This window comes from Felis catus, chromosome F1 (genome assembly GCF_018350175.1).
Source record: "Felis catus isolate Fca126 chromosome F1, F.catus_Fca126_mat1.0, whole genome shotgun sequence".
NCBI classification, from domain to species: domain Eukaryota; kingdom Metazoa; phylum Chordata; class Mammalia; order Carnivora; family Felidae; genus Felis; species Felis catus.
This window is the reverse complement of record NC_058384.1, coordinates 65,692,639-65,719,829: the sequence shown is the minus strand read 5'-3', so window position 1 is coordinate 65,719,829 and position 27,191 is coordinate 65,692,639. Positions and strand designations below refer to the sequence as shown.

The 27,191-nt window shown below is 42.5% G+C and overlaps 1 protein-coding gene across 1 annotated transcript; it reads left to right on the top strand.

The window, feature by feature from the left end:
- Positions 1-469: 469 nt before the first annotated feature.
- On the top strand, positions 470-21,858 carry LOC111558345 (olfactory receptor 10R2-like). The gene is given in 6 exon segments (XM_045048641.1): positions 470-777; positions 16,124-16,211; positions 16,214-16,598; positions 16,601-17,056; positions 18,227-18,324; positions 21,688-21,858. Coding segments are annotated over 6 exon segments (1,506 nt in total).
- The last annotated feature ends 5,333 nt before the right edge of the window (positions 21,859-27,191 follow it).

Genomic DNA, 27,191 nt, shown 5'->3' with positions numbered 1-27,191 from the left:
TTGAAATCAAAAGTCAGATGCTCCATCTACCGAGCCACCCAGACACCCCTGGAATCTGTCTGTTTCGAATGCTAAGTAAACCTTTTGGAATCCAACGTATATATTCTATTCCAGAACCCACTAAATTGCTAACACGAAAGCACTCGTCAAGAAGCAAACAGGAGAGAATAATATACACGAGGGGTAAAAAAGTGATAGAGGCCAAAGAAAAAGCGGTTCTAAGCAGAAAGGTGGTGGGAAAACTGCAGAAGGTGGGAAACCATCGGAGAGCAACCAGTGACAGCACAGACCTGTGTGCCGACTCTCTCCTCGCAATCAGGCCTCCCTGGTGCTTCGGGAAAGAGCAAGATTGGCTCATGTCCCAGGAAGGAGAGCGGCTTCTCAGCCGATGCGGCTCAGAGGATCTGCAGGAAGGACCAGTGTCTTTCCTTGGTCCATATCATCACCAGCTGATACTTCAGTGAACACAATGAAAACAAAGTACTTGAAAAATGAAAAGGAAAACATCCGAGTGTCCCGTTCTGTCTCCCGAAAGGTGTGTCCACTGATGGGATGTCTCCGTGATATCACGTTCTGGAACGGTTGCCCAACCTGTCGCATTTCATACCCGTCTCACCACGAGTTGGTAACAAAGAGCTCAGGGACTAGACTGCAGACTCTTCACCTGAGAGTGTTGGCCTCTAGTCCTTTCTGTTCGGTGCCAGGGTCAGACGGGAAGGTTTCCCTTCCGGAGCAGAGACACCAGGCCTCACTCGAGGAGCTCCACTTGAAGCCGCGGTGAGCGTGAGCCTGAGTGTGATCACAGCACAGGGTGTCGCCGGCCTCTCCCCCCTCAACTCCCAGAAGGTGACAGCTATCCTAAACAAGTCCTTTAAGAAACGGGACGATTTCTTTCCGCCCAAGGTGACTGGATGTTATCACTTAGCTCAAAATAAATGAGTGACTCTGCTCTGCCTGGCTCTCCTGCTGGGCACCCCCAGTCTTAGTTTCACCCACACACGGAGAGCTTCTAGAAGCTTTTTGGTGCCACAGCCCAGAGTAGATTTCAACATCCAAGGCTTGCCAGACATTTGAAGAAGGCTTGAACGTGAAACACAGAGGTCAAAACAGAAGAGCAAAACATTTTCAGAGGAAATCTAAAAGTGCACAGGACCAAAAAATATTAACACTGACACCTCTATATAAAACATATTGCATTCATGAAAGGACGGTGTATCATGTTCACTTTTTACAGAAACAAAACTCACTAACAGAAAAAACGTACAAATCGCGATTGGCATATCAACACATTTTCAGAGTGAACCTACACAGGTCAAAAATAGACCATCGCAAACATCTGGTTGCCCTGCCTTCTCCACCAGAAACACCTCCTGTGGCTTCTCCTCCCAGCCTCAGGGTTTGCCTGGCTTCACACTTTATAAGGATAGAATTTAGAGGATGCGGTCTCTACAGTTCTTGTCATTCTTTCTCTAGTTTTCCCTCTTTCACATCTGCTTTTCCGGTTATGGCCCCATCCGTCACGTTCATTCACGCGTATGCCCTTTCAAGGTTAGACCTCATTTATGAAGTGGTTTTTCATTCATTTCTAGCTGCTTCCTAATCTGTCCTTTCGCTTTCCGAGACTTCTCTTCCTCCAGTCACCCGTAATGGAATTCTTTTAAATGCCGATCTTGACTATAATTTTGCACATTCTATTACTTCTTTAATTCTTTCCAGCGTATTCTGAAATATTGGGTGTAAGTCTCCATCTGTTCTGTGGACGTCCAGGCTCTTGCAAGGCGAGTTCCCCAGGAAGCACACTGGGAAAGGGTGCGGCCATGTACGATGCTTATTAGTAAACGCATGGAATTAACACCTGTGGGATGGGACTCTTGGGCTGAGGAAGAGGTCAGGCTGGAGGGACTCCCAGTGACAGCGTCAGCCATCCCTGGGAGTGTGTGTGTGTGTGTGTGTGTGTGTGTGTGTGTGTGAACTCTGTGGTACAATGGCCATGCAAGGGGGCCCCCTGCGTTGGGCCAAGATGGCCAGGACTTTATGAACCCACATCAGTCAGGGTTTGGCTGTGCGTTGCTGCAGGAGACGTTGTTACTTAGGGTGAGGTGTCTAAGCTGCTGATGAAATGCCCGGAGAGGCACACAGCTGAAGTCCGCCCACCCACAGCACGGCCCTCACCCGGAGCACCAAGCTTTGTGGAGGAGACTCTGCATCCGGGTCATCTCTACAAGCCTTTATGTGGAGGAGACTCTGCATCCGGGTCATCTCTACAAGCCTTTCTATGGAGGAGACTCTGCATCCGGGTCATCCCTACAAGCCTTTCTATGGAGGAGACTCTGCATCCGGGTCATCCCTACAAGCCTTTCTGTGGAGGAGAATCTACATCTGGGTTGTCACTACACAGGCGCTCTGCTAATTCCTCCAGGGATGTTGTTCTGCTGGGTTTTTCTGTGTGATCTTTGTCTGAGTTCATTGGTGTGAGACTGGTTCACCTGCCCTCCCAAAGGGGAGACTGGGCCGCCATTATCCTCCTAGTCTTGTAACAAGAGCTCCTTCTGTGCTGCCATCGCAAAGGATCCAACTGTTAACACAGCAATAAGCTTTCCTTGTTTGGCATCATGTTTGCACGTTGGCCAGTTGGTTTTTAGGTTCTTACCATTGGTGGCTGTTTTTTGTTCTTGTTCTCACGATACTAGGGCTACCAGAAACAAACAAACAAAAAACAACAACAAAAAAACCCCACAATCATTCTTTTCCTCTGCTGTTTCAAAAAATTTGATGCTGTATTTTGAGTTTCTTGAGTATATTTTGTGGGTTGAGTTTTTTAAAATGTGGTCATGGGAGTTTTAACGTCCTTTTGCATTCACTTTTCCCTTAACTTACTTTTAAGTTGAGGAATAATTTACATAAATAAAATGCAAATGTTTTAAGTGTAAGTTATTTATGAATTTTTGCAAATACATCCACCCGCTTAACCACCAGAGCAACCAAGAAATACGACAGATCTGTCACCCTCAACGTTATTCCACGCCGTTTTCCAGCTGGCTTCCTGCCCTGAGACAGCAGAGTAGTGATTTTGTTTTTTCCAGCTTTACTGAGCTGTGTTGACATGCAGCATTGTGTAAGGTAAAGGTATATAATGCAATGATATATACGTGTATATTGAGAAATGCTTACCACCGTCAGATTAGCTAACACCTCCATCACCTCACTAATTGCTTTTATTTTTGTGGTGAAAACATTTAAGATCAACTCTCTCAGTGACTTTCAAGTATATAATACAGCGGTGTTAATTAAGGTCATCAAGCTGTACCTTGGACCCTAGAACTTACCCATAACTGCAGGGGTGCGTCCTTTGACCAACAACTCCCTCCTCCCCGCCCTCCTGCCCCTGGCTCCCACCCTCCTACTCTCTGACTCTGTTACCTCAGCTTTTTGGGATTCCACATACAAGTGAGGCCATATGGTACTTATCTTTGTCTGACTTTATTTAGTGTAATGTCCTCAAGGTCCATCCACATTGTTGTAAATGGCAGGATCTCCTTTTTCATTGCTGAAAAAAAATCTCATGGCATTCATTGCTATTTAGAATTCTCTGGTAAGAATATGCTAAAATAGGCTTATCCATTTATCTGTTGGTAGACATTTAGGTTGTTGCCTCTTCTTGCTATTATGAATAAACCTGCCATGAACATATTTTGTAAAAGTCTTTGGTGGATATTTGCTTTTGTTCCTCTCTCTTATGTCTGGGTAGATACATATTTAATTTTATAAGATGTTGCCCAGTGTTTTTCAAAGTGGGTGTGGCACGTGATACTCCTACCAGTTGCTTCACATTCTTTCCAACTTTTGGTATTGACAGGAGTTTTGTTTTGCTCTTGTTTTGTTTTTCTAAATATAGGTAGTTTTAGTGGGGCAAGTACTATCTCATTTAGTTTTATTTTGTATCACCTTGATATCTAATTATGCTGAATGCTTTTTTTTTTTCATTTCCTGATTGGCTATTTATATATCTTTTTAGTACATTGTTCTAGTCTTCTATGTTGTTAAGACTGGCTTTTTAATTATTGAGTTCCAGGAGTTATTGACAGACACTGGGTTAAAGTTTTTTTTTTGTAAGATATGTGTATTGTGAATATTCTAAACAAGTCTGTAGCCAGCATTTCTATTTTCTCAGTAATGTTTTGAATGCAAGTGAGCTTTTTCATTTTGCTTAAATTTACTCATAAATTTATTCTTTCATTTTTAGTGCTTCTTGGGTCTTGTCTAAAAAACATTTTCCTAAACCAAGGTTAGGGAAAACTCCTCTTGCATTTGCTGGTAGCAAGTTTCTACCATGAGTTTTTATACATGGTGTTGGGTTCATTTATGTTCCATCTCTTAACCAAAGATATTGAGACATAATTTATGTATAATAAAAGACACCCACTTTAAGTGTATGGTTTTAGGTGTTTTGACAAATATATATACCATGTAACCACCGCCATGATCCATAGGAAGCATTCCGTCACCCCAACATTGTCCCTCGTGCCCCCTCCTGATCAGTCTCCTAGACACCACCGCATTCGATGATACTAGAATTTCATATGAATGGCATTGTATAGTGCGTACTTTTTTGCTTTTCTGGTCTCTTCCAAGAAGCATATTTTTTGAAATGTAGCCACACTGTGTGTGACCTAGGAGTTCATTGTTTCTGCTCCTTTGTGTAAATACACTGCAGAGTGTCTGTGCAGGCACCCGATCATGGTGCCCTTCTCAATTTTCACACATTTCTGTAACATATGGGATGTTGTTATTCTGTGGAACAAATATCTAGGCGTGGAATTGCCGAGTCATGTAGCACATATAAATTAGCTTTCTAAAAGATTGCCCAACAATTAGGCAAAAAAGTTTGCTGTCCGACTTTCTCCACAGCAATGGGTGAGAGGTACCAGCTACCCGTCACACTCAACACAATGGATCGGTCTTAATTTCATCCATCGGGTAGATCCATAATGGAACTGGATGTGGCTGAATTTGAATTTCCTTCACAACTAAAGATGCCAAATATCTTTTTGTGTGCCATCGGCTATTTCTGTGTTTTCTTTAGTTGAGCCTCTTTCTAACATCTTGTACTCATTTCTGAACTGGAATGCATCTGCCTTTCCAATTTTTGGATTGGATTCCTTGTCTCCTAATTGAATTGTGCGAGTTCTTTCTATTTTCCACGTACTTTGTTTGGTCACATATGTATTATCAAAATATTTCAGTCATGTTGTGGTTTACTTTTCATTTTTTTTAATTAAAAAATTTTTTTAGTGTTTATTTATTTCTGAGACAGAGAGAGACAGAGCATGAGTGGGGGAGGGGCAGAGAGAGAGAGGGAGACACAGAATCCGAAGCGGGCTCCAGGCTCCCAGCTGTCAGCACAGAGCCTGACGCGGGGCTTGAACTTACCAACCCTGAGATCATGACCTGAGCCGAAGTCAGTCACTCAACCAACTGAGCCACCCAGGCACCCCTATTTTCATTTTTTTTTTACCAGTGTCTTTTAAAGAACAGAGTTTTGTTTTGGTAAGGTCTAATTTATTGATTTTGAATTTTATAGCTCATATGTTTTGAGTCTTATTTAAGAAATGTTTGCAAAACCCAATTTCACTAAGATTTTTTCCAATGTGATTTTTTTTTATAAGTTTTATAATATCAGCTCTTCCAGGCAGGGTATGATTCCTTTCCAGTTAAATGTTTATATGGTAAGAGAAGACGGCAAGATTCTTTCTTTACCCAAATGCATCATTGTTGGAAAGATTATTGAACTGAATTCCTGGCAGTCTTGCAGAATATTAATTGCCTACACAAACGTGGATCCATTTCTGGACACTCTATTTGGATCTGTTTGTCTAAATTTATCTATTGATGCCAAACTGTCTTTTTAGAGGTAGCTTTGGAATCAGTGCAATTCCCTCTGGATCCTTCCCTCCAGGTTTCTCAGGGAAGCCATCCATGGGAAGGGCTACACCTCTGAACCTGCTGGGGAGCCACCATTGGTGGCACTGCAGAAGCCACTCATGTGAAGTGCCTCACTATGGAAATTTCTGGGAGATTTGCTGGTGGGGACAGTGCAGCTAAAATGGTGGGAGGGAATACCATTGGGTGTCCCTTGCACTGTAGGCCTCCAAGCTAAAGAGAGCACAGCAGAACCAGGGACAGGGTCCCCATCTAGTGCTGCTGTCCCCTCAGCGTCTTCTACTGACAAAACTTAGTGTCACGTTGGCTGACAAGGGAGAAGTGTTCCAGTATCACAATGAGAGCAATTAGAGGAAGTTTTAGAGCTGAAACACAATTCCATCCATAATTTTCACAGCCCACTAGAGTTAGTGTTGTGGCTACACTTGAAATGGAGAAGCTTTGGAATTACTTGGATCCATTTATCCCCACCCCATCCCTTATGCTAGTCTATTACTTCTGTGTGCATTAAAAACTCATAGGAAAATGTAGTAATTTTTGCTTTATTCATAAGTATTCTAAAGAGATTAAGAAGAAAAAAATTATCTTTTATGTTTACCCAAATATTTATAATTGTAATATTGATTTTTTTTGATGATAGATCTTTAATATCTATATTTGTTCATATTATCCTTTAGGAAGTTTTGGAGGGTGAATAGATGGTTACTTACACCAGTAACTGATGAGTTTCCTATTGACCTAATCCTTCTGGGTTGTGTGATGAGAGCCAGATGTTGACGAACACACATTAAGGTCTGTACGGCATAGGTCCTAACCCTGAAGTTAGGAATCTGGGAGCTTATTTGGAGTGGAACAGTTCTTACCCTCCCCACCTAACAGAGGGAGAAGAACATTTGTTCCCTTGTTATTTGCAGTCCTTTGGAAGATGAACACCAGGTTCCAAGGTGTTAGGTTTCCTCCACTTTTGAATGGAAACACGTACTTCCAAGAAGGTCAATCTGTCACTAATTATTTAGCATATTCTAGATTTCAAGCCTTGTCCCTCAAGCTAGGTGCCAGGTTTATTTACTGAGGGAAAATTCACATATGTACTTTCTAACACCCCGCTACTCGAGTTTCTGTCTTGTACAATTTCGCTGTAGCTTGAAAACCCTCCTTCTGTATTTAAGCTAGCCCAATCCAAGCTTACTGGGACAAATTCTCTGTTTCCCATTGTGTAAACATGTCCTTATTTTACCTTCAGTCCTAAAGAGCATTTTCAATGGAAATATAATTCCAAACTAGTAGTTTTATTAATTTTTTTTCTCTTACCATTTTTACATTTCTGTTCCACTGTTTTCTGGCCCTAATTTTTTTTTGGGGGGGAGGAGGGATCGGCTTTCAAGATATGCTTCCCCCCCCCTCTGCCGCCACAGTTTGGCTCTGATGCACCAAGGTATGGATTTCTTCATATTTATCCTGCTTGAGATTTGTTGGGATTCTTGAATCTGTAAATTCGTGTCTTGAAAAATATTTGTGGAATTTCTGGGCTTTATTTTTTTCAAATAATTTTTCTGCCTTATTCTCTAGCTCATTCTTTTCTAGAGCGCCAATTACACATGAGTCAGACTGATCTGTGTGGTTCCCCATATGCTTGGGGTTCTGTGTGGCTGTTTTCATTGTTTTCTTGTCTTGTTCACACTGAGTCATTTTTTTTTTCATTTATTTTGAGAGAGAGTATGAGCAGGGGAGCAGAGAGAGAGAAGGAGACAGAGAATGCCAAGCAGGTTCTGTGATGTCAGTGAGTAGCCTAACCTGGGGCTTGAACTCAAGAACTGTGAGATCATGACCTGAGCCAAAGTTGGACGCTTAACCAACTGAGCCACCCAGGCGCCCCCATCAAGTCACACTTTAAATCCAAAATTACTTTCCATATACAAGACCCAAAAAATATGGCCATTCTTGAGAAAGAAGACAATCAATATAGACCTACTGAGATGTAACTCAATGTTGAAATTAGTAGGCCAGGATTTTAAATCAGCTATGATAACTATGTCCAGTAACGTACATAAAATGTTCTTGTGATGTTGAGCATCCAACGAGTCTCAGAGGAGAAACAGAAACTACAAAAAAAGACCCCCCCCAAAAAAAAAAGGTAGAATTGAAAATACATTATCTGAAAAAAAGAAAAAAAAAACTTCAAAGGATGAAATTAACATCAGAATGGAGGTAACAGAGGAAGGAAGCAGTGAACATTACTACTGAACGATAGAAATAACTCTGTGATTGGATGCTTGCATGGCTCAGTCGGTTAAGTGTCTGACTCTTGATTTCAGCTCAGGTCATGATCTCACGGTTCTTGCGTTCAAGCCCCGCGTCAGGCTCTGTGCTGACAGCTCAGAGCCTGGAGCCTGCTTCAGTTTCTGTGTCTCTCTTTCTGCCTCTTCCCCACTCATGCTCTGTCATTCTCCCTTTCAAAAACAAATAAATATTAAATTTTTTATGAAGTGTGACCTGATGAATGTTATGTTGTAGAGACTCGGCTAAAATAGTTTGACAATTGCTGATGTTTTTAGTTTTAGGAGGCAAGTAACTTGGTTGGACTAAAACTCAACACTTGTTCTCTGGGGTGGTGGTTCAAATCTCTGTTTAATCCTTTCAGACTCTGGGCTGCTTTGAGTCTTTCCCACACATATGGACTTCAGGGATCAGCTAGACATTTGGGCAGAACATATATGTGGAAGGAAGCTCTCTCTCTGGTTCTCCCATTTTCAGGATTTTATCTTCACCTCCCAGCATTCTGGTTACCCCAAACGCTATCCCCTGATTCTTTGTGCTGGGAAACCTGTTGGTTTCCTTTTTGAGTCTTAATCTTTTCACAAACAGTGCTGACTGTGGCCTTCATTAAAACTGAAAACTTACGCTGTGTACTTACCTACTTCCAAGTGTTGACTACACTCTGGGTCTGCCTGCTGTTATCCTGTCTTTAGTGCCTTCAGCTAGTTGCCCTTTGTGTTTTTTCCAGATTTTGTAGTAATTGTCTTCAGGAGGGTTGGTCTTGTAGGGACTTACTCAGTGAGACCAGAAGCAGAATTGCTGCTTGCCTTTACTTTTAAGAAAGTTTTAACCTCATAATAGAAATGAAATATTTTTATGTAATAAAATTATTCCCTAATTACTACTTAATCAGTGATTCAGTTGGAAATTAACGCAGGAAATAGGAAATCAGGTGAGTATTGTTAGAAGAAAATTTAATTAAAAAACTATAAATGATCGGAATGTTTGAAAAGGTCAGGAGTCTGTCACTGGCATCATTGATTCAAGGACACAGGACAATAGCTGAAATCTGTAGCCAAGGAAATGTTGCTGCTGTCACTATTTAACTGCTTTCTCTGAGTACAACACTTGGGAGCAGAAACTGAATCTAATTCCTACAATATACTCAGATTCTTACTATTTGGCTTCTCTGTACAAGCAATATAAAAGAAAGATGGCCTCAGTTTTGCCTCCCGTTTTCAGTATAATGAGGAAAACCCCTGGGAGGGTGAAGTTGAAATAGAGAAAAAAGGAGAGCTAGGAAAACAGACTGAGTTCTGATGACTTCACGGTCTGATGACATCACGGTCTGTGACTCACAGTTTGCCTGAGCTAATCTCCTGATGTGCTGATGTATGTTCAGACATGGGTGTGATGGATGGTTCTTCGTTTTTATGTAGTGAATCCAATTTAAATTGGATTTTATTTTTCACTTTTTTCAGTACAACAAAACAATTTATCTAGGAACCATTTCAAGAGTTCCTGTTGAGACAAACCCTACCCCCTCCATTCCTCAGCATAGGGCTGGTTAAAAAGGTCCATGAAATCTATCACACAGTGTCCCACCTTCTCTTCTATAGAGGAAGAACATTGATTAAATTCCATATATAGCTGTGTAGACTGAATCTCTCAGTCTTTTGAATTACATCACTAAAAATGGAGGTTCAAGACTTTTGTCTCCATTTTTATCCTGTTATTTGGATAAAGCCAGCTCATGGAGTAAGAAATCTAGCACAAAGGGGCACCTGTGTGGCTCAGTCAGTTAAGCATCTGACTCTTGATTTGACTTGGGTCAAGATCTCACGGTTCGTGAGTTTGAGCCCAATATCAGGCTCTGTGGTGCTTGGGATTCTTTCTCTCCCTCTCTCTACGCCCTTCCCCAGCTCTCTCTGCCCCTCCCTAGCTCTCTCTCTCTCTCTCTCTCTCTCTCTCAAAATAAATAAACATTAAATTTTTTTAAAGAAATCTAGCACAAGGAGTAAAGCTAGGTCAAGTGAAAGAGAATGGGAAAAAGATTTATTCAATCAAAATGCATTCACTCAACAAATATTTATTGAATGTCTATTGTGTATCAGGCAATATCTTAGATATGGAGTCTAAACATTTAGTAGAACAGAAGGAAAGATCCCCACAGGGTTGGGAAAGAGAGATATAATCACAGACATTATATTGTCTATTTAATAGACAATAATCATAAATTGTGGGATGCGCTAAAGAGAAGTAAATTATGGATAAAGACATTTCTCTGAGGTTGGCCTCTGAGTCAAGACTCAGAATAACCCATAATGCAAGTTCCCGAATTGAGCCATATCTGATCAGGTTTGTCATGAACTTCCCCATTGTTTAAGCTAACAGATTCCCTTTCCTTATGCTAAATCATGTTCTACTTCTTTCTCTTGAAAGCCAAAGGTACTAACATAACACAGTCTTCTTTTTATAGTGTAATTTGAAAGATTTTTTTCTTTTTTCTTTCTATTTTTATTTCTATGATTTATGTGCATAGCCTGTTTTGTGCATTGGTCTGGATTCTCCAGAGGAACAGAATCAGTAGAATATCCATATATCTTATATAGATAGATCATCTAGATGCATCAAATAGATGAATACGTAGGTATTTATTATAAGGATTTGGCTGAAGCAATTATGGAGGCTGAGAATTCCCAAGATCTTCAGTCAGCAGATTGGAAAACCAAGAGAACCAATGGTATCATTCCAGTACAAGTCTGAACATCTGAGAACCAGGAAAGCCAGTGGTGTAAATTCCAGTCCATGTGCAGATGCTAAGGCTGGAGACTAATGTCCTAGCTCTATGGTAGCCAGGCTCAGAGAAAGAAACCTCTTCTACTCAGCCTTTTTGTTCAATTCAGACGTTCACCTGACTAGATGAGGCCCACCCACGTAGGGGAGTGCAATCTGTTTTTCTCAGTCTACTGATTCAAATGTTATTCTCATCCAGAAAAAACTCACAGACCCACCCAGAATAATATACAACTAAATATCTGGGTAGCACGTGGCCCAGTCAAATTTACATAGATAAAAGTAACCATCATATCTTGTTAGTTTTTATATTACATAGTAATTTTAAAGTTTAACAGCTTTGGGGAACCTGAATGGCTCAGCCAGTTAGGCGTCCCACTTCAGCTCAGGTCATGCTCTCATTATTCATGAGTTCAAGCCCCACATCAACATCAGGCTCTGTGCTGATGGCTCAGAGCCTGGAGCCTGCTTTGTATTCTGTGTCTCTTCTCTTCTCTGCCCCTCCCCCGCTCATGCGTGTTCACGCGCTCTCTCTCTCAAATAAATAAACATTAAAAAAGTAAAAATTAAAAAAAAGTTTAACAGCTTCTTCTAACAGCTGCTTTTATTATACAAAACACAGATGTCTTTCTTAGTTCAAAACTGTTTACAACTTTAGGTATTAGAAATTCTCATTTTGGGGCGCCTGGGTGGCTCGGTCGGTTAAGCGTCCGACTGCGGCTCAGGTCACGATCTCACGGTCCCTGAGTTCGAGCCCCGCGTCGGGCTCTGTGCTGACAGCTCGGAGCCTGGAGCCTGTTTCCGATTCTGTGTCTCCCTCTCTCTCTGCTCCTCCCCTGTTCATGCTCTGTCTCTCTCTGTCTCAAAAATAAATAAACATTATAAAAAAAATTTAAAAAAAAAGAAATTCTCATTTTACTTTTTCTTCTTTGAGATCCCATATTTTAAAAAGATTTTAAATTGTACCTTTGTTATATACTATCCTCTTTTTCTTCACGTAGTATCTTTTCCCTTTACTTTAATCCAAGGCAAGGTGCAGAGAGAGAAGCAACAGAAATGCAGATTCTTGAGAGCTTTCGTCTCACAAAATCCTAAAGAATGTAAATATAAAAATTAGAAGTAGTTTCCTACAGCAGTTGCTTGAAAATATAACTGAAACCTATGCTTCCTATATTCACATTGTTCAGACTTGGGATTGGTGCCCGATAACAGTGTCTCCATGGCCGCGAAAGCCACCATTGTAGTCGCGAGGATCTAGAGCCTTGGGGATGAAGTCAGTGGCGGTGATACACAGCATTTGCAAACAAAACTTTCCTCAAGACGAAGTGTCTCCATTTGAATTTAGTTGATAATCTTTCCTGTGAATGTGCGATTAGCCTGTCCAGGGCTATTGCTTTGATTGCTTGCATGGACCATACTGAAATATTTGAGATGGAGTATGTTTCCTCTACGTTTACTGGAAACCTGAGTTTAAACTCTAATAAAAAGTAACGGCTAATTTTAACTTCCTGAAAAAGTATCTTCCAGTGCCTGAGGGAGGGACTAAATCCATAACTGTGTCCAAAACTGACCCCAGAAATGTGACTGACTGCGGTATCTTTCAGATTTCTTCCTGCTTGGAAACCTTGGAGGTCTTTGAACAGGTGTTGTGCCGCAGCGAGGCCCCCGTCCCTGTGCAGAAGCGTTTATTCAGGAAGATGCACTGAGCGGACCAGATGTCCCAGGAACCCCGGGATTCAGCAGCTCTTGCCAGGGGCTCATGTGCACATTTGACAATTACTGGAAGCAGCAGTAGCTGTTGTCAGATCTCAGCTGGTAGCCTCTGAAAATGATCTAACTGGAAAGACGAGGAGTCTGAGTCAGGAATGAGCTCACTTAGGAATTTCTGCTGCTCTGCAGGCTGGGACCTGCCAATAGGAACATCTCTGCCCAGGGCCACTCCCGAACCTGCAGCAACACTCCCTGTCAAGTGCACTCAGTGCTCTCAGACATCCCTGTGTGACTCAGTCATGATTCATGAGGGAAGGTACAGATGGTGGAATTTTTATATTATGCCACTGAAGAGGAAGAATAATGATTCCCAAGGAACTTGTCTGTCTTGGGTCAGACTATCAGAGAATCGCAGGGAAGATGGGGTGCCTGGGTGGGCTTAGTCCGTTAAGCGTCGACTCTTGATTTCTGGTCATTCGGCTCAGGTCACGATCTCACCGTTGGTGAGTTCAAGCCCCATGTTGGGCTCTGTGCTGACGGTGTGGACCCTGCTTGGATTCTCTGTCTCCCTTTCTCTCTGCCTCTCTCTCTCAAAATAAATAAATACATTTTTTAAAAAAGAGAGAGAATTACAGGGAAGAATGAAGGCCATTGGGCTCACCAAGCCCTGGAAGGTATTACCCACAGGTTTTGGTCCTATTCCCTACCCTTGGGGCTGACACTGATTGGAGACCTTGTCATCTCCAGGAAGCTAGAAGTGTGGTGTCACATATGTGACCTGCGTGTAAACACCCCACCCCTTCCCTTGGTCCTCAAATCTACTCCTCACTGCTGCTCGTGGAGGTCTCAGTTCTGCCAGCTAAGACACCACGCCGTGCTCCCACACCCTCTCCTTGGTGCAGAAACGTAATTTGAGAGGTTCAGAGGAACCTTGACTGACAGAGAGAGCTTTATTTCTTCTTTTGCAATGTCAGAACAAGACTTGATTTGTCCTGGGGATGTCCAAGGAAGGGGCTTCTCCCTCACGTGAAAGACCCCAGAAGAGACAGCCCTGCATCGCCTCCTACCATATGGGTTTTCACATGCACGTCTCTGTCCTTCACCTGCCACGGTTTTCAGCTCCTAATGAGCTACGAGGCAACCTGGGACTAATTGCCAACTAATTGCCAATGTCAGGGTTTGTTTCCTGTTCTCTTTTTATCCAACTGGCCCTGTGAGATTTGAGTCCACGGGGTTGCCTGCATCCTCTTTCCTCATTGTAAGGATTGGAACCGTGCCAAAAATAAAATTGTAATAATGGCTCCCAGGAGCTTGGGAAAGTATAAATATAAACCAGCATGTCGGAACCACAGCTAATGAGAGACAAAAGAAAAGTTCTTCTATGATGCTTCAGGGGATACTTCCCAGAATTCTCAGTAGAGGAAGTAGGAGTACACAGTTTGGCGCATGGAGATGTCCGTAGTAGAAAGGAAGAGAATAAAGCCATTTCAGGATAGAAGCGATTATAGCAACATTAATTTTTTTAGTCTCCTTTGATGAGATTTCTGGGTGTCACTGGATTCTCCTCGCTGTGTGCTAAGGGAGCAAAGGGAAATAACCCCCGTTGGGTTACTTTACGTGGGGAATCAAGTGAAGATAGTGTTTGGGTCCAGTGATAGACAAGTGCCAGGCACCAGCGATAATTTTAGAAAAGTCCTAATGATCCCATGAGCTTCAGTCTGTCTGTCTCGTTAGTGAGGGTTACAAAGAGCATGTGCGGAGAGTAAGGGACGCACATGTGTGGTAGCTTGGAAAAATGGAGGACAGTATAGGGTTTTGGGGAGAGAAAATAAAATAGGGCATCACTCAACATTTAGTTCATTCAGCTTCCATTCTCAAATGTCTCATGAAACTATTCTCTAGCGACAGTGGTATACCAGAAAAGCCTAATGGGTGACCAAAGAGTGAAAGAAGCAAGTGTCTGAGATGTCTTTCCTTACAGACCTGCTGCTGTCTTTAGACCTCACCACCCAAATGTTGTGTGGACAAAGCATCTAAGCCTCAGAGATGGGAACCGAGGAGGTAGACGAGTTACGTTCCTCAGGGAAGACCCTGGTGGTGATCTTTTGTTAGCCATCAAGTGATGCATAAAGGGTTTTGAGGATCCAGAATCATAGATGGAAAAATAAAGCGGACACTCGCACTTCCAGTGCTCTCGTGAGAGCAAGGGAGCCCAACACAAATGCACTCAGAGCTGACGTGGGTGAAGGCACGATCCCCCAGAGGTGTGGGGTCAGCAGTCAGCCGGGCTCTGGAGTTGAGCTACATTAGCCAAAGAATGTCGTTTTGCAATCTATTCTGTGCTTTTATTGTTTTCAATTATTTGGTTGGCCTGGATGTTTCTTTATTACTTTATTAAATTCATACTTGCTTTCAGTTGAATGGAGGGGCAAGGATCTGTCCATCCTTTAGCAAGGAGAAATTACAGGGAGCTGAACCCCTCGAGGACAGGTGTGCCCAACGCAGAGGTGAGCTCTGTTGGAAATCCAAGGGAAACGTGCAGAAATATAATGGTTCAGATCGAGGAGAGGTCTGATGGGTTGGATGGATTTCTGTTTGAAGCTTCAAATTACCTATAGGAGAACTCTAAATCAGTTTGCTCTTCCTGGCAAAGTGGTAAGCAGGGGGTAAGACAAATGCCCCGCGTGACCGTAAGAACCTGAAATGGTCTTAGAGCTATTTCGGTGCACGAAGACTCCTTCCGACACCCCTCTCTCCAGTGGGTCGAACAGGTTGCGGGATTCGGTCCAAAGATACACTAATGTCAACGCATTATTATCATCACTAAAAATATGCACAAATAGGAGTTGGGTTTGAATGTTGGCTCAGTAGTTTTTTAAAAAATAAAACAGGGTAAAAAAAACACACAAAACAGGTGGAGATACACTTAAAGCACATCCAAAAGGAAACTTAAGAAAGACTAGCAACCATTTCCTGAAGATTAAACAACGTATGTAGCAGAGGCTGACATTTACTAACAGTTTACAATGTGCATGTGCTGCGCAAAGTGCTTTCACTTCCATAAGAGCCCTGGGAGAGAGGTGCCGTTAACATCTTTACGTTACAGATGGGAAGACAGGCACAGACGAAAAATGACAGAGTTGGGATTGTCACACAGGAACTCTTCAGACGCCTCCGTTTGAACTAGGCAGTGTGAAAACATTACCTAGACTTAAGCACCGTAAGAGATGCCAAAATGTCCCTGGAAACAGGTGTAATTCTACATTTTTTGAGACAGTTCTATAAACTGACATGATCGTTTGGGCATTTCCTGCCTGCCTTCGCCTTCCTCCTTCTATTTGTGGTTACTCTATCATAGTGGGACAAGCCGCCCGCCTCTTTCAGAGTAAACAATCTGCTTCTTCATTCCTGTTCTCTGTAGGTCAATCTTGGGGACCAAGTCAACCAACCTAATTTCTCCTCTGTCACAGAGGTTGCTGCTGGGCTTCTCCAACCTCGGAGAAATCCAAAGCTCATCCTCTTTGCTGTATTTCTGTGCCTGTATCTGATCGTTCTCAGTGGGAACATCACCATTGTCACGGTCGTATGCCTGGCTCGCAGCCTCCACGTACCTATGTGCTTCTTCCTGGGGATCCTTCCCATCTCTGAGACATGCTACACTCTGGTCATCCTGCCCAAGATGCTCATAAATCTGTTGTCCCTGCTCAGAACAACCTCATTTGTCGACGGTGCCACTCGGATGCTTTCCTTCTTTGGTTTTGCTGTCACTAATTGCATGCTGCTGGGGGTCATGGGTTATGACCACTATGCTGCCATCTGTCATCCACTTCGGTACCCTATCCTCATGAGCTGGCAGATATGCAGACAGCTGGTGGCCACTTGTGCTGTGATTGGCTTTTGTTCTCACTGATAGGCTCCCTCTTAGTCTTTGAACTCCCTTTCTGTGGCCCCAATAAGATCAACCACTGGTTCTGCGACATCTTGTCAGTTATCCAACTTGCATGTACTGAAACCTACATCCATGAGCTGATCATCTTCATTGGTGGGGTCCCAACACTCATGATCTCCCTGACTTTTTTCTGCATCTCATATGGCTTCATTGTCCACACCATCTTGAAGATCCCATCCACTGACAGCAAGCGGGAAGCCCTCCCCACCTGTGCCTCCCACCTCACTGTGGTCATCGTCCACCATGGCCGTGCCTCCTCTGTCTACCTGCAGCCCTCAGCCAAGTTCTCATCCAGCGAAGACAGGCTTGTGACAGTGACCTACACAGTTGTGACTCCGCTGTTGAACCCCGTGGTGTAGAGCCTCAGAAACAAGGCTATCAAGATGGCCATTTGGAAAGTGATTGGCAGAAGAGAATTTTATCCTAAAGCTTTGTTTTTAAAAAAAAAAATTTTTTTTTACATTTATTTATTTTTGAGACACAGAGAGAGATGGAGCACAAGTCAAGGAGGAGCAGAGAGAGGGAGACACAGAATCCGAAGCAGGCCCCAGGCCCCAAGCTGTCAGCAAAGAGCCCGACGTGGGGCTCGAACTCACAAACTGTGAGATCATGACGTGAGCCGAAGTCAGACGCTTAACCGACTGGGCCACCCAGGCACCCCGATCCTAAAGCGTTGTGATGACAACACTTCATGTCTGTGCAACCACCGTTTCTGAGGACACGGCTATAATTACGAAGCTGATGGCACTGTCATCTTCCATTTACACAGCACGGTGTAACCTCACAGTACAAGCTTCCCCAGGGTATTATTTTGGTAAGCATTGTGGAGTGCAGCCGTAAACCTGGGCTGATTGTTAGTCAGATACAAGCCTCAAATACTTTTTTTTCAAGTCTTATTTATTTATTTTGAGGGAGACAGAGTGTGAGTGTGGGAGAGGCCAAAAGAGAGGGAGAGAGAGAACCCCAAGCAGGCCCCGTGCCCAGCATGGAACCTGCTTGGGGTTGCATTCCACAAACTATGCAATCGTGCATGAACCTGAGCCGGAATCAAGAGTTGGACACTCAACCGGCTGAGCCACCCAAGCACCCCTCAAACACTCTTACACTTGTACAAGTAAGTATTTTGCTTTTTCAGAATATTTAATTGGGACTGATTTTATTCCATTCCAGGTAAGATAGGTAACTTGGGTTAGGAGGTTCGACCATCAGAGCTTCTCAGTGATTTAAGAAAATCTCAGTAGGACCCTTCACAAAAATCGTGGGTAAACAGGATACATGTAACGGAGAAGCATTACTACAGCCATGAGCCACCGGTGTTGGAAAGGATCCAAGGCTGTCGCTTCCACTGCCCTGTCATTCCGGAGTCCCACCTGCAGTATCCTGGCTCTGCCTGACTGCTAAACAGGGGCCAGACACTGTCCAACATCCCTAAGTGTTATCAAGTCCCACCTTTGTGTATCTTCCTCCTTCCGGTCCTAGTTATTACCTCTGGAGATGCGTATCTTGTACCAAATATCTCACGTACACAGCAGCAACTCAGATATTTGAAGACAATAGCACGTGTTTCCTTTGTAGCACCTTTCACTCAGCGGGTGACTCTTTTGACCTTCATGGCAAATCACAGGTTACAGACCCCTAAAATCCTGGTCATCGTTCTGTGGGTTATTCTCAAGGTATTTCCCATTTTGTCAACAGTATTCTTCAAATGGGTCACCAGGAAATGGGTGCACCATTCCAGGTGGCAGTATAGTCATCTGCCTTGTTCTGGAAGTCAATTTTATATTAATACAGTGTAGATTTTTTCCCCCTCTCATTTCCTGGTAATTTCTGTCACATATGTGCTCTTCCTGGACTCATATGTCCTTTAGGTTAAGGGGTTTTATGTTGTATTATCCCCAGTCCTATCCTTGCGAAGCCTATTTTGGTTAGTTTGGTTTAGTTGTATTATTCTTTAAGGCAAGCTCATAGTTCATATTTTTCCCCTTAAATCTCTGCCTTTGACTTTAGGCCAAAATATCCAGTTCTTTTCATACTTTATAACATCAAGCCTACTTGTTATCTCCCTTATAACTCCGTTCTGTTCCTTCTTCTGGATTTGAAGGCTAAAGAGTATATGTATTGTGTAGAAACACAATTAACAGTGGCTGCATGGATTCCAATACCGATTTATGCCCAATGTATCTGTGACTAGATACAAATGGCGGCCAAGCGCCCGCCGTGATGGTTCACATGCTCAGATGTTTCCCATCTCCGTCCTGGGTGCTCCACAGAACAGAATCATTTGCTTGATCTCCAGAAGTCCCATGTAGGAGCCCTCACACTTGACTTCTGCTCCACGGGGATCACAGAATACATGCTCTCCTCCAACATCTGTGAGTCCTAAAGAGGAATAGTTCTTCCCTTTCTCAAAGTACACTCTGGGAAAGAATGCCAGATTGGTGGGCAGGCAGGCGAGATGATTTGGGACGCGGTACAAGTTTCCTCTGTTGCAACAGGGCTTGGGCAATCTTATAAAGTCAGCTGGTAGAAGCAGAAGCCTGAGGGAAATTGGACATGACTTTCTGAAGTGGGATCAGGAAGTCTTTTGAGGTTCTTGAAAAGTCCCCTCTATGGTCACAGAGACAGGTGGTCACAGTTTTGTTCCCTGTCCGGTCTCTCATATCCCCACCACATCCCTCTTACAAGTCACTGTCATGGCAACGATGCCCCAATAACATTGATGCTATTTATAACTGCCCTTAAGCTTGTGGTGTTTGCTTTATCGTCAGGACTTCCCTTTCTTACCCATTTTAACAAAACCCCACTAGGATTTATATTAATTCAGCATAGATTTTTTTTTTTTTAGATTAAGAGGGCATAAAAGGTGCAGAGGGTAAAGTTTCTAGATCCAGAGATGATGCGGAAGACTGGCTCTTCCCTACAAGACTCTCTGTGCTCATCAGACTTTTTTTCCCAATTCTACAGTCAGAACTTCAAGCGATCTCACCTGATTACTCTCAGAGTTTCACTATAGACACTTGTCGTTTTTAAATGTTAGTTTATATAATAAAAGAGGAGAGGAATATCTTAAAAATCTAGCTATTTAACTGACTTCATCATCATTACCTTTGCAGTTAAATGTTGCTGGAGAAAATTGTGTAATAAATCAGATTATTACAATAAAGTGATAATCGACATCTTCAAATGAATGCCCAAAACTACTTGGTAAAATTTTTACATTTTTTAATGAAAAAAAAAAAGTCAACCTAGTCTCCGCAGAAGCTGTTGTGCATATGCTCACTTCTAATTAAAACATCCATTAACTGCTCTCCTCTGCAGCCCTCTCTCCCAGTCCTGCCAAACATCTTGCTGCCCCAGGACATTGCATCATACTTTGGGAAAAACACCAGGTAGCAGATTGAATCTCCCAGTTCCTCTTGTCACCAGCTTTACACATGTCCTCGCCCCACAATTATTCCAATACCTTTTTTCATTCCTGTTACAGCACAAGGCACCCCCTTCAGTGTTCTCAAACATACTTCCTTTTCATATTGCCTGTGTTCTCTTTGTTCCCTATTTGGTGCTCCAGTATCCCTCTGTATGTAATCAGGGCTTCCCCCACCCATGTTGGACAACAGGGATCGAGGAACTGACATTATGTGAATAGACACAAAATAAGACTGTGTTGAAGTTTTTGCAGATTGGATGCTTTCAGCGTAGTTATGCCAAAGCACACACGCCCTTCAAAACGTGGAGAGAACTGGAGCAGTCTGGAAGGAACTCAGACAGCTGATCCCAGAAAAGACCTGTTCCCTTCCCCTCGATTTATGAAGTTTTAGGCAGGAAAAGTGGCCTTAGGAAAGATTTTGGAAAAGGAGGGAACGAGTCAATTGAGTGATATCAATGCAGTAAATTAACACACCAGCTTTCAGACTCCATCCATGATTTACTCTTTTTTTTTTTTTAAGTCTATTTATTTATTTTGAGAGAGACAGAGAGAGCAGGGGAGGGGCAGAGAGAGAGAGACAATCCGAAGCAGGCTCCACACTGTCGCACAGAGCCTGACCCGGGACTGGATGCCATGAACTGCGAGATCACCACCTGAGCCGAAATCAAGAGTCAGACGCTTAACCCCCTGAACCACCCAGGCGCCCCGGCGACGTACTGTTTCCTCACCTACTTACTAAGCACCTGCTACGTGGGGAAAGATACAGAGGTGAAAGGAACATCATTCCTGCTTTCCAAATGTTAAATCTGCACTTAGTGCCCCAAACTCCTCACGTAGAGAAGGGGCGATCCCCTTCCTACACATTTGTAAATGAAATATCATGTGTATGTATACCTACACACACACACACACACACACACATATTCATATGAATATATATATTCATTAAGTTACTCAACATCATATCTATCTATATGTACATATATATATACATATATATGTACATATATATCTACATATAGATACATGTAGATATAGATAGATAGATAGATAGATAGATATGATGTTGAGTAACTTAATGAATATCAATGAGGGAAATAAGTCTTGCTCGTACCAAGAGGGGTTAACATAAAGTGGCTTGGACCCCACCGTAACAAACTAAATACTGGAAAAAACACGTTGAACTGCAGTTTTCAGACATTGGGCCACAAGCAGTGTAACGTCCCCGAGAGTGGAGGAGTGAACGATTTCGCCTCCGTGTGACCGGACACAGTGTCCAGAGTGTGAAACGCAGAACCCGGACCCCAATCACAGGTCCCCAAGGGAAAGCGTAATTTGGTTTTTAAAAATGCTGCACGTGGGGAGCAACGCAGGATCTCTGACCCACCTGCCCTGGGCGCCGTGTTATTCTCACATCTAGGTTTGGGGGTTAAGCAGTTGAAGTTAAATAATTTTACAGAACGCTCACGGTGGACGTTACTCCGCGATCATGATGAAAGTGAGACAAAAATATGCTTTGAAATCTTAAGTACTAGAAGTGAGAGGTTCTGTTACTAAACCTTTCAAACGAGAGAAACCGCAGAGGGCCCTCCGGTGCCTTGGGGTTCAGGAGGCACGACCGGGGCCCCAGGACCGTGAGGCCGTTTCCCAGACACCGAGGACAGGGTTGGGCACAGAGGGCTCTGCCGTGCACGAAGGGACCCCAGCAAGCCTGTGGCACAGACCTGACTTGTGCACCTACGAGAGAAAATTCGGGAAAGAGGCCGGGAGCGAGCGGTAAGCCAGGTACCCGGGCGCCCCCTCGGGACGCGTGTCCCGCGGCAGGTGCAGGCACCTGGCACGCTTGCGCTCAGGGCGATGCGGTCACCCGGCAGGGGGATGACAGCTCCTTTCCGCACCCTAAGACACTTGAAACCCGGCGTGAGGGCATCGAACTGATTTGAAAAGCGAGTGCAGTAAGCGACCGCAAATACCACGTGGCGAGGTGGCCGTCACTAGACTAAAACTGGACAAAAACCGGAGAAGGATCCTTGAATGGGAAGCCCAGTCTCACCAAGTAGGAATGGAAAAGGGAAAAGACAAGGAAGAAACCATTGAGAAGATGCAGGAATGAAGTGATCTTATACACGACTTCAAATCAAAACTGTGAAGATGAGAAAAATAAATAAAGGAAACACCATCCCAGCAAAAAGGGATACAGTCACACTTCATGCAACAAAATCTAGCAGCAGAAATCGTAAAATCTCGAGTTTCTGACATCCGGTTCAAAGGTACTGGGCATTCAGAGATGCAGGAGAAAAACTGTCCAGTAGACACAGATCCAGAAATGTCAGAGATGAGAGGATCTGCAGGAAAGGACATGGAAATGGTCATTATAAATGTATTCTATATGATCGAGAAGGTAGAGGAAAATAGTGAGCATGATGAGGACCTGCATGGAACACGTAAAACAGACAAATTATAAATTACAATGATGAAAATACATACTGTCTAGAGTGAAAAAAATACAGTGCGTAGCATGAACTGCAGACCGTTTGGAAGAAAAATCAGTCACCTTGACCACAAAGCAATAGGAGCTGTCCCTCCCACAGCACACGCAGAAGTAAAACTGAAGACAAGAACCCAGGGACTCGGTGATGTGTGGGAAACTCTCAGGCTGTCAAACACCCATGCAGCTGAGGTCCCAGGAGGAGGAGAGAGAAGGGTGTCAGAATAATATTTGATGAAGTAAAGGCTGGGACTTTTCTAAGTCGGGTAACACTATAAACTCATAGACCCAAGCTCAACACCTCTCGAGCAGAATGAAAAAGAAAATCACACCTAAAAGTATATAGGAATCCAGTTGTTGCAAATCAACGATAAAACCCGTAAAAATAGTGAGGAAAGAAAGGAACATTACCTACAGAGCAACCCAGTTAAGAACAGATGACTTACTGGAAATTCTGGAAATTAGACCATAATGGAACACGTGGAAAATCTGTCAGCTCAGGCTCTTCACCCAGGGGAACGATCTTCAGAGATGAAGGTGAAGAAAGCCTTGTCCAGACTGTCAAAGCTGTGAAAATGTATCATTAGCATACCTGCACCATAAATAAATATTAAAGATACAGCTTCAGGCATAAAAAAAAAAAAAAAAAGGTTACCAGATAAAAATTTGGATCCTCACAAAGTTTAGATAGGAAAATAAAATGCTAAGTATATGGGTAAAGTTTATTTTCCTTTACTTTTTAGTCTCCCTGAAATATAGTTGCTTAAAGCAAAAAAGTAATATCAGTGAATTGTAGATTTTAGAATAAGAGAGGTAAGATATATGGTAATGTAGTAAAAGAATGGATTAAGAAGCTTTTCAGTATACATGTCATCATATAATATTATTAGAATAATGACACTGATAAGTTAGAGATGTATACTGTGTGCCTAGAGCTGTGCTATCAATAAGACAGCTTTTAGGGGCGCCTGGGTGGTTCAGTCGGTTAAGCGTCTGACTTCAGCTCAGGTCATGATCTCACACTCTGTGAGTTCGAGCCGGGGGTCGGGCTCTGTGTGGACAGCTCAGAGCCTGGAGCCCGCTTCGGATTCTGTGTCTCCCTCTCTCTCTCTGCCCCTCCCCTGCTCAGGCTCTGTCTCTCTCTGTCTCTCAAAAATAAATAAAAAACATTAAAATACATGGAGCTTTTAGCTCCATGTGGATATTGAATTTTTAATTCAATTAAGATTCAATACAATTAAAAGTTCTATTTTCCTGCCCCAGTGATCACATAGTAATGTTTGATAACCTCATGTTCTTGTGTCCACTGTCTTGGGCAGCACAGATATAACGTTTCCATTATCACAGAAACCTGCCCCGAAACAAACACTTGTAAGCCAAAGTGAGACAAAACGGAACTGTTAGAATGTACTCAATTAATTTAAAAAGGCAGTAAAAATGGGATAAGAATTTAAGACCAGGGATTATCCAACTGGATAAAATATATCTACTTATACACAGTCTGTAAAGTACTTACTTTAATTATGAGCCACAGGTAGGTTGAAGGTAAAAAGACAGGAAAAATATATACCAGGACACCCAAATGAAATAAAAGCTATAGTGACCCTATTAATATCAGCTGCAGTTAGTTTTAGAACAAGGAACATTCCTTGAGATAAAGGGTGACATTTCAGAATAGTTAAGTGTTCAATTCAGAAAAAAAAACCCATAAAAATCCCAAATGTATATGCATATAATTACAAAAATAGAAAATGTATTAAGTAAAACACTGATGAAAATTAACGAGAAATAGATGAATCCACTGTGATAGTTGAGGTGTTCAATACTTTAGTCTTGGTAACTGGAAGAACAAGAGGACCTAAAATAAAGATATAGAAGGATAAGGATGTGCCATATCTATATTATAAAATGTATAATGTAAGGACAAAATAAAAACGTGGAAGATTTTAATGATACTGTTAACCAATATGATCTGATAGGTGTTGGAAATCCTACGCCCGAACAGACGACATACTCTTTTCAAGTGTGCGAAATAGATCACGTTTGTGACCATAAACAAGTCTCAGAATATTTTGTAAGATTTAATTAACATGTAAGGATGTTCATTGATTAAAATTAAGTTAAACAAGAAAACAAGGACGAAGAGATATCTAGAACAGACCAGATGATTAACACTTAAAATTACACACTTCTAAATAGCTGGTAGGCCAAAGGTGAGGCGGGGAATCAAAAAGGAAATTAGAGTTAGTTTAAACTGAATAAAGTGAGGGGCGTCTGGGTGGTTCAGTCGGTTAAGCGTCTGACTTCAGCTCAGGTCACGATCTCGTGGTCCGTGAGTTCGAGCCCCGCGTCGGGCTCTGGGCTGATGGCTCAGAGCCTGGAGCCTGTTACAGATTCTGTGTCTCCCTCTCTCTGCCCCTCCCCCGTTCATGCTCTGTCTCTCTCTGTCTCAAAAATAAATAAACGTTAAAAAAAAAATTAAAAAAAAATTAAAAAAAATAAACTGAATAAAGTGAAAACATGATGTATCAAAATTATTTGGGGGATACAGCTAGATCAGTATTCAAGGGAACATTTATAGCATTAAATGCTTACAGTACAAAAGAGACTCAAGTCTGTAGGCTCAACTTTTGTCTTAAGAAACAAGAGAAAGAACAGATTACAATAAATCAAATGTAAGCAGAAGAAAGGATATTATATATTTTCCTCACACAATAAAATAGTAAAGAGAAAAGGAACCCAAGACCAACAGACTCCAGCAATTTTACTGATTTAAAAAAAATGAAATTGGTAAATCTCTAGGGAGATGGAACAGGTTAAAAGAAAGAAGACACAAGTTACCCAAATATTAAACAATAAATAAGTACCTCCTTACATATACTGTGGACATTTCAGGGAATACCATGAACAACGCTATGCTAACAAATTTGACAAATCAAAGGGCATGTTACTTGAAAGACATCCTTTCAAAGCTCACTCGAGAATAAGCCAATAAAAAAAGAGAATAAACCAATAACCTGATTGTTCCTATATCTATTAAAAAACATAGGTTGTATAGTTAATAACTTCTCACAAATAAACTTCCCTAGTCCCGATTAGTTCATTGGTGGATTTTATCAAATGTTTAAGGGGAAAGTGATGTCAATTCTACATACTCTTTCTTATGGACTCAATGTTTCTGGTCCCTCAAACTCACATTGGAGTCTCACCCCCTGAGGTGGCTGTATCTAGAGACCGGACCTTTATGCAGGTCATTAAGGCTGAAGGTGGTTGTTCTCTCTCTCTCTCTCTCTCTCTCTCTCTTCCTCTCTCCTCACATGGTGAGTAGGTGCTCATCTGCAAGCCAAGAGTCCTCACCAGGACTGAACTGGCTGGGATGTTGATCTGGGATTTCTAGCCTCCAAAACTATGAAAAATTAAATGGCTTTTCAAAAGACCCTCCTCCAAGTGGGAGAACATATTAGCAAATTGTATAACTGACAAATAATTGCATCTGAGTATACGAAACATTCTTAAAAGCTGATAATGACAAGAGAAAAAACTTAGTTTAAAAATGGGGGGAAATGCGTGATTAGACACTTGCACAAAGAAGTTTAGAGATTATTTTTAATGTTTATTTATTTTTGAGAGAGAGAGAGACAGAAAGCAAGCAGGGGAAGGGGCAGAGAGAGAGGGAGACACAGAATCCAAAGCAGGATCCAGGCTCTGAGCTCTCAGCGTACAGCCCGACACGGGGCTCGAACCCACAAACCATGGGATCATGACCTGAGCTGAAGTTGGAGGCTTAACTGACTGAGCCACCCAGGCACTCCAGCATGAAGTTTTCAAAATTGCAAGTAAGTAAATGAAAAGGTGTTCAACGTTAGGACAATGCAAGTTAAAGCATTGGGAATGACCAATGGGAATGACCATTGGTGGGATGAATGACCACGTGGGAACTTTGACATTACCAACCACTGATGATGTTGTAAACGACTGGAATTCTCATACATTGCTTGCAGAATGTAGAATAGTTGGGCCACTTTGGGAAATTGGATCATCTTTACGTAAACTTAAGCAGAAACGTGTCATATTACCCGGTAACGATACCGTAACAACCCTCATCTCCTGAAGAGAAATTATACAGTCTACCATCACAACAAAACTTATGTTAAATATTCACAGTAGTTTTATTGATAACAGTAGCGTTCCAAACTAGAAAGGGCCTAAATGTCTGTCGACCGGTGCCTAGAAAAACAAACTGTGCTCTGTCTGGACAGCACTCAGCCGTTCCATGTAACCCATACGTGTGACAATATGCAAGGATCTTCAGGGCATCTGTGGGCTTGTAGCTGGGTGGGGTCAGCAGTCAGATGGGTGACTGTCCTCATTGCCCCTGTGGGAATACCGCACTGAGAGGCTGTCGTTGGTGGGTGGGACTGGTAACAGCCTGGTTGGCCCTGGAGGCAATACCTCGAAATGAACTAAGTCCGACAGAGAGAGAGACAAATACCATATGATTTCACTTGTACGTGGAACTTAAGAGACGAAACAAGTGAACAAACAAACAGAGACAAACAAGCAAAAAAGCTCTTAAATCTAGAGAGCAAACTGGTGTGTGTGTGCCAGAGAGGAGATGGGTGGGA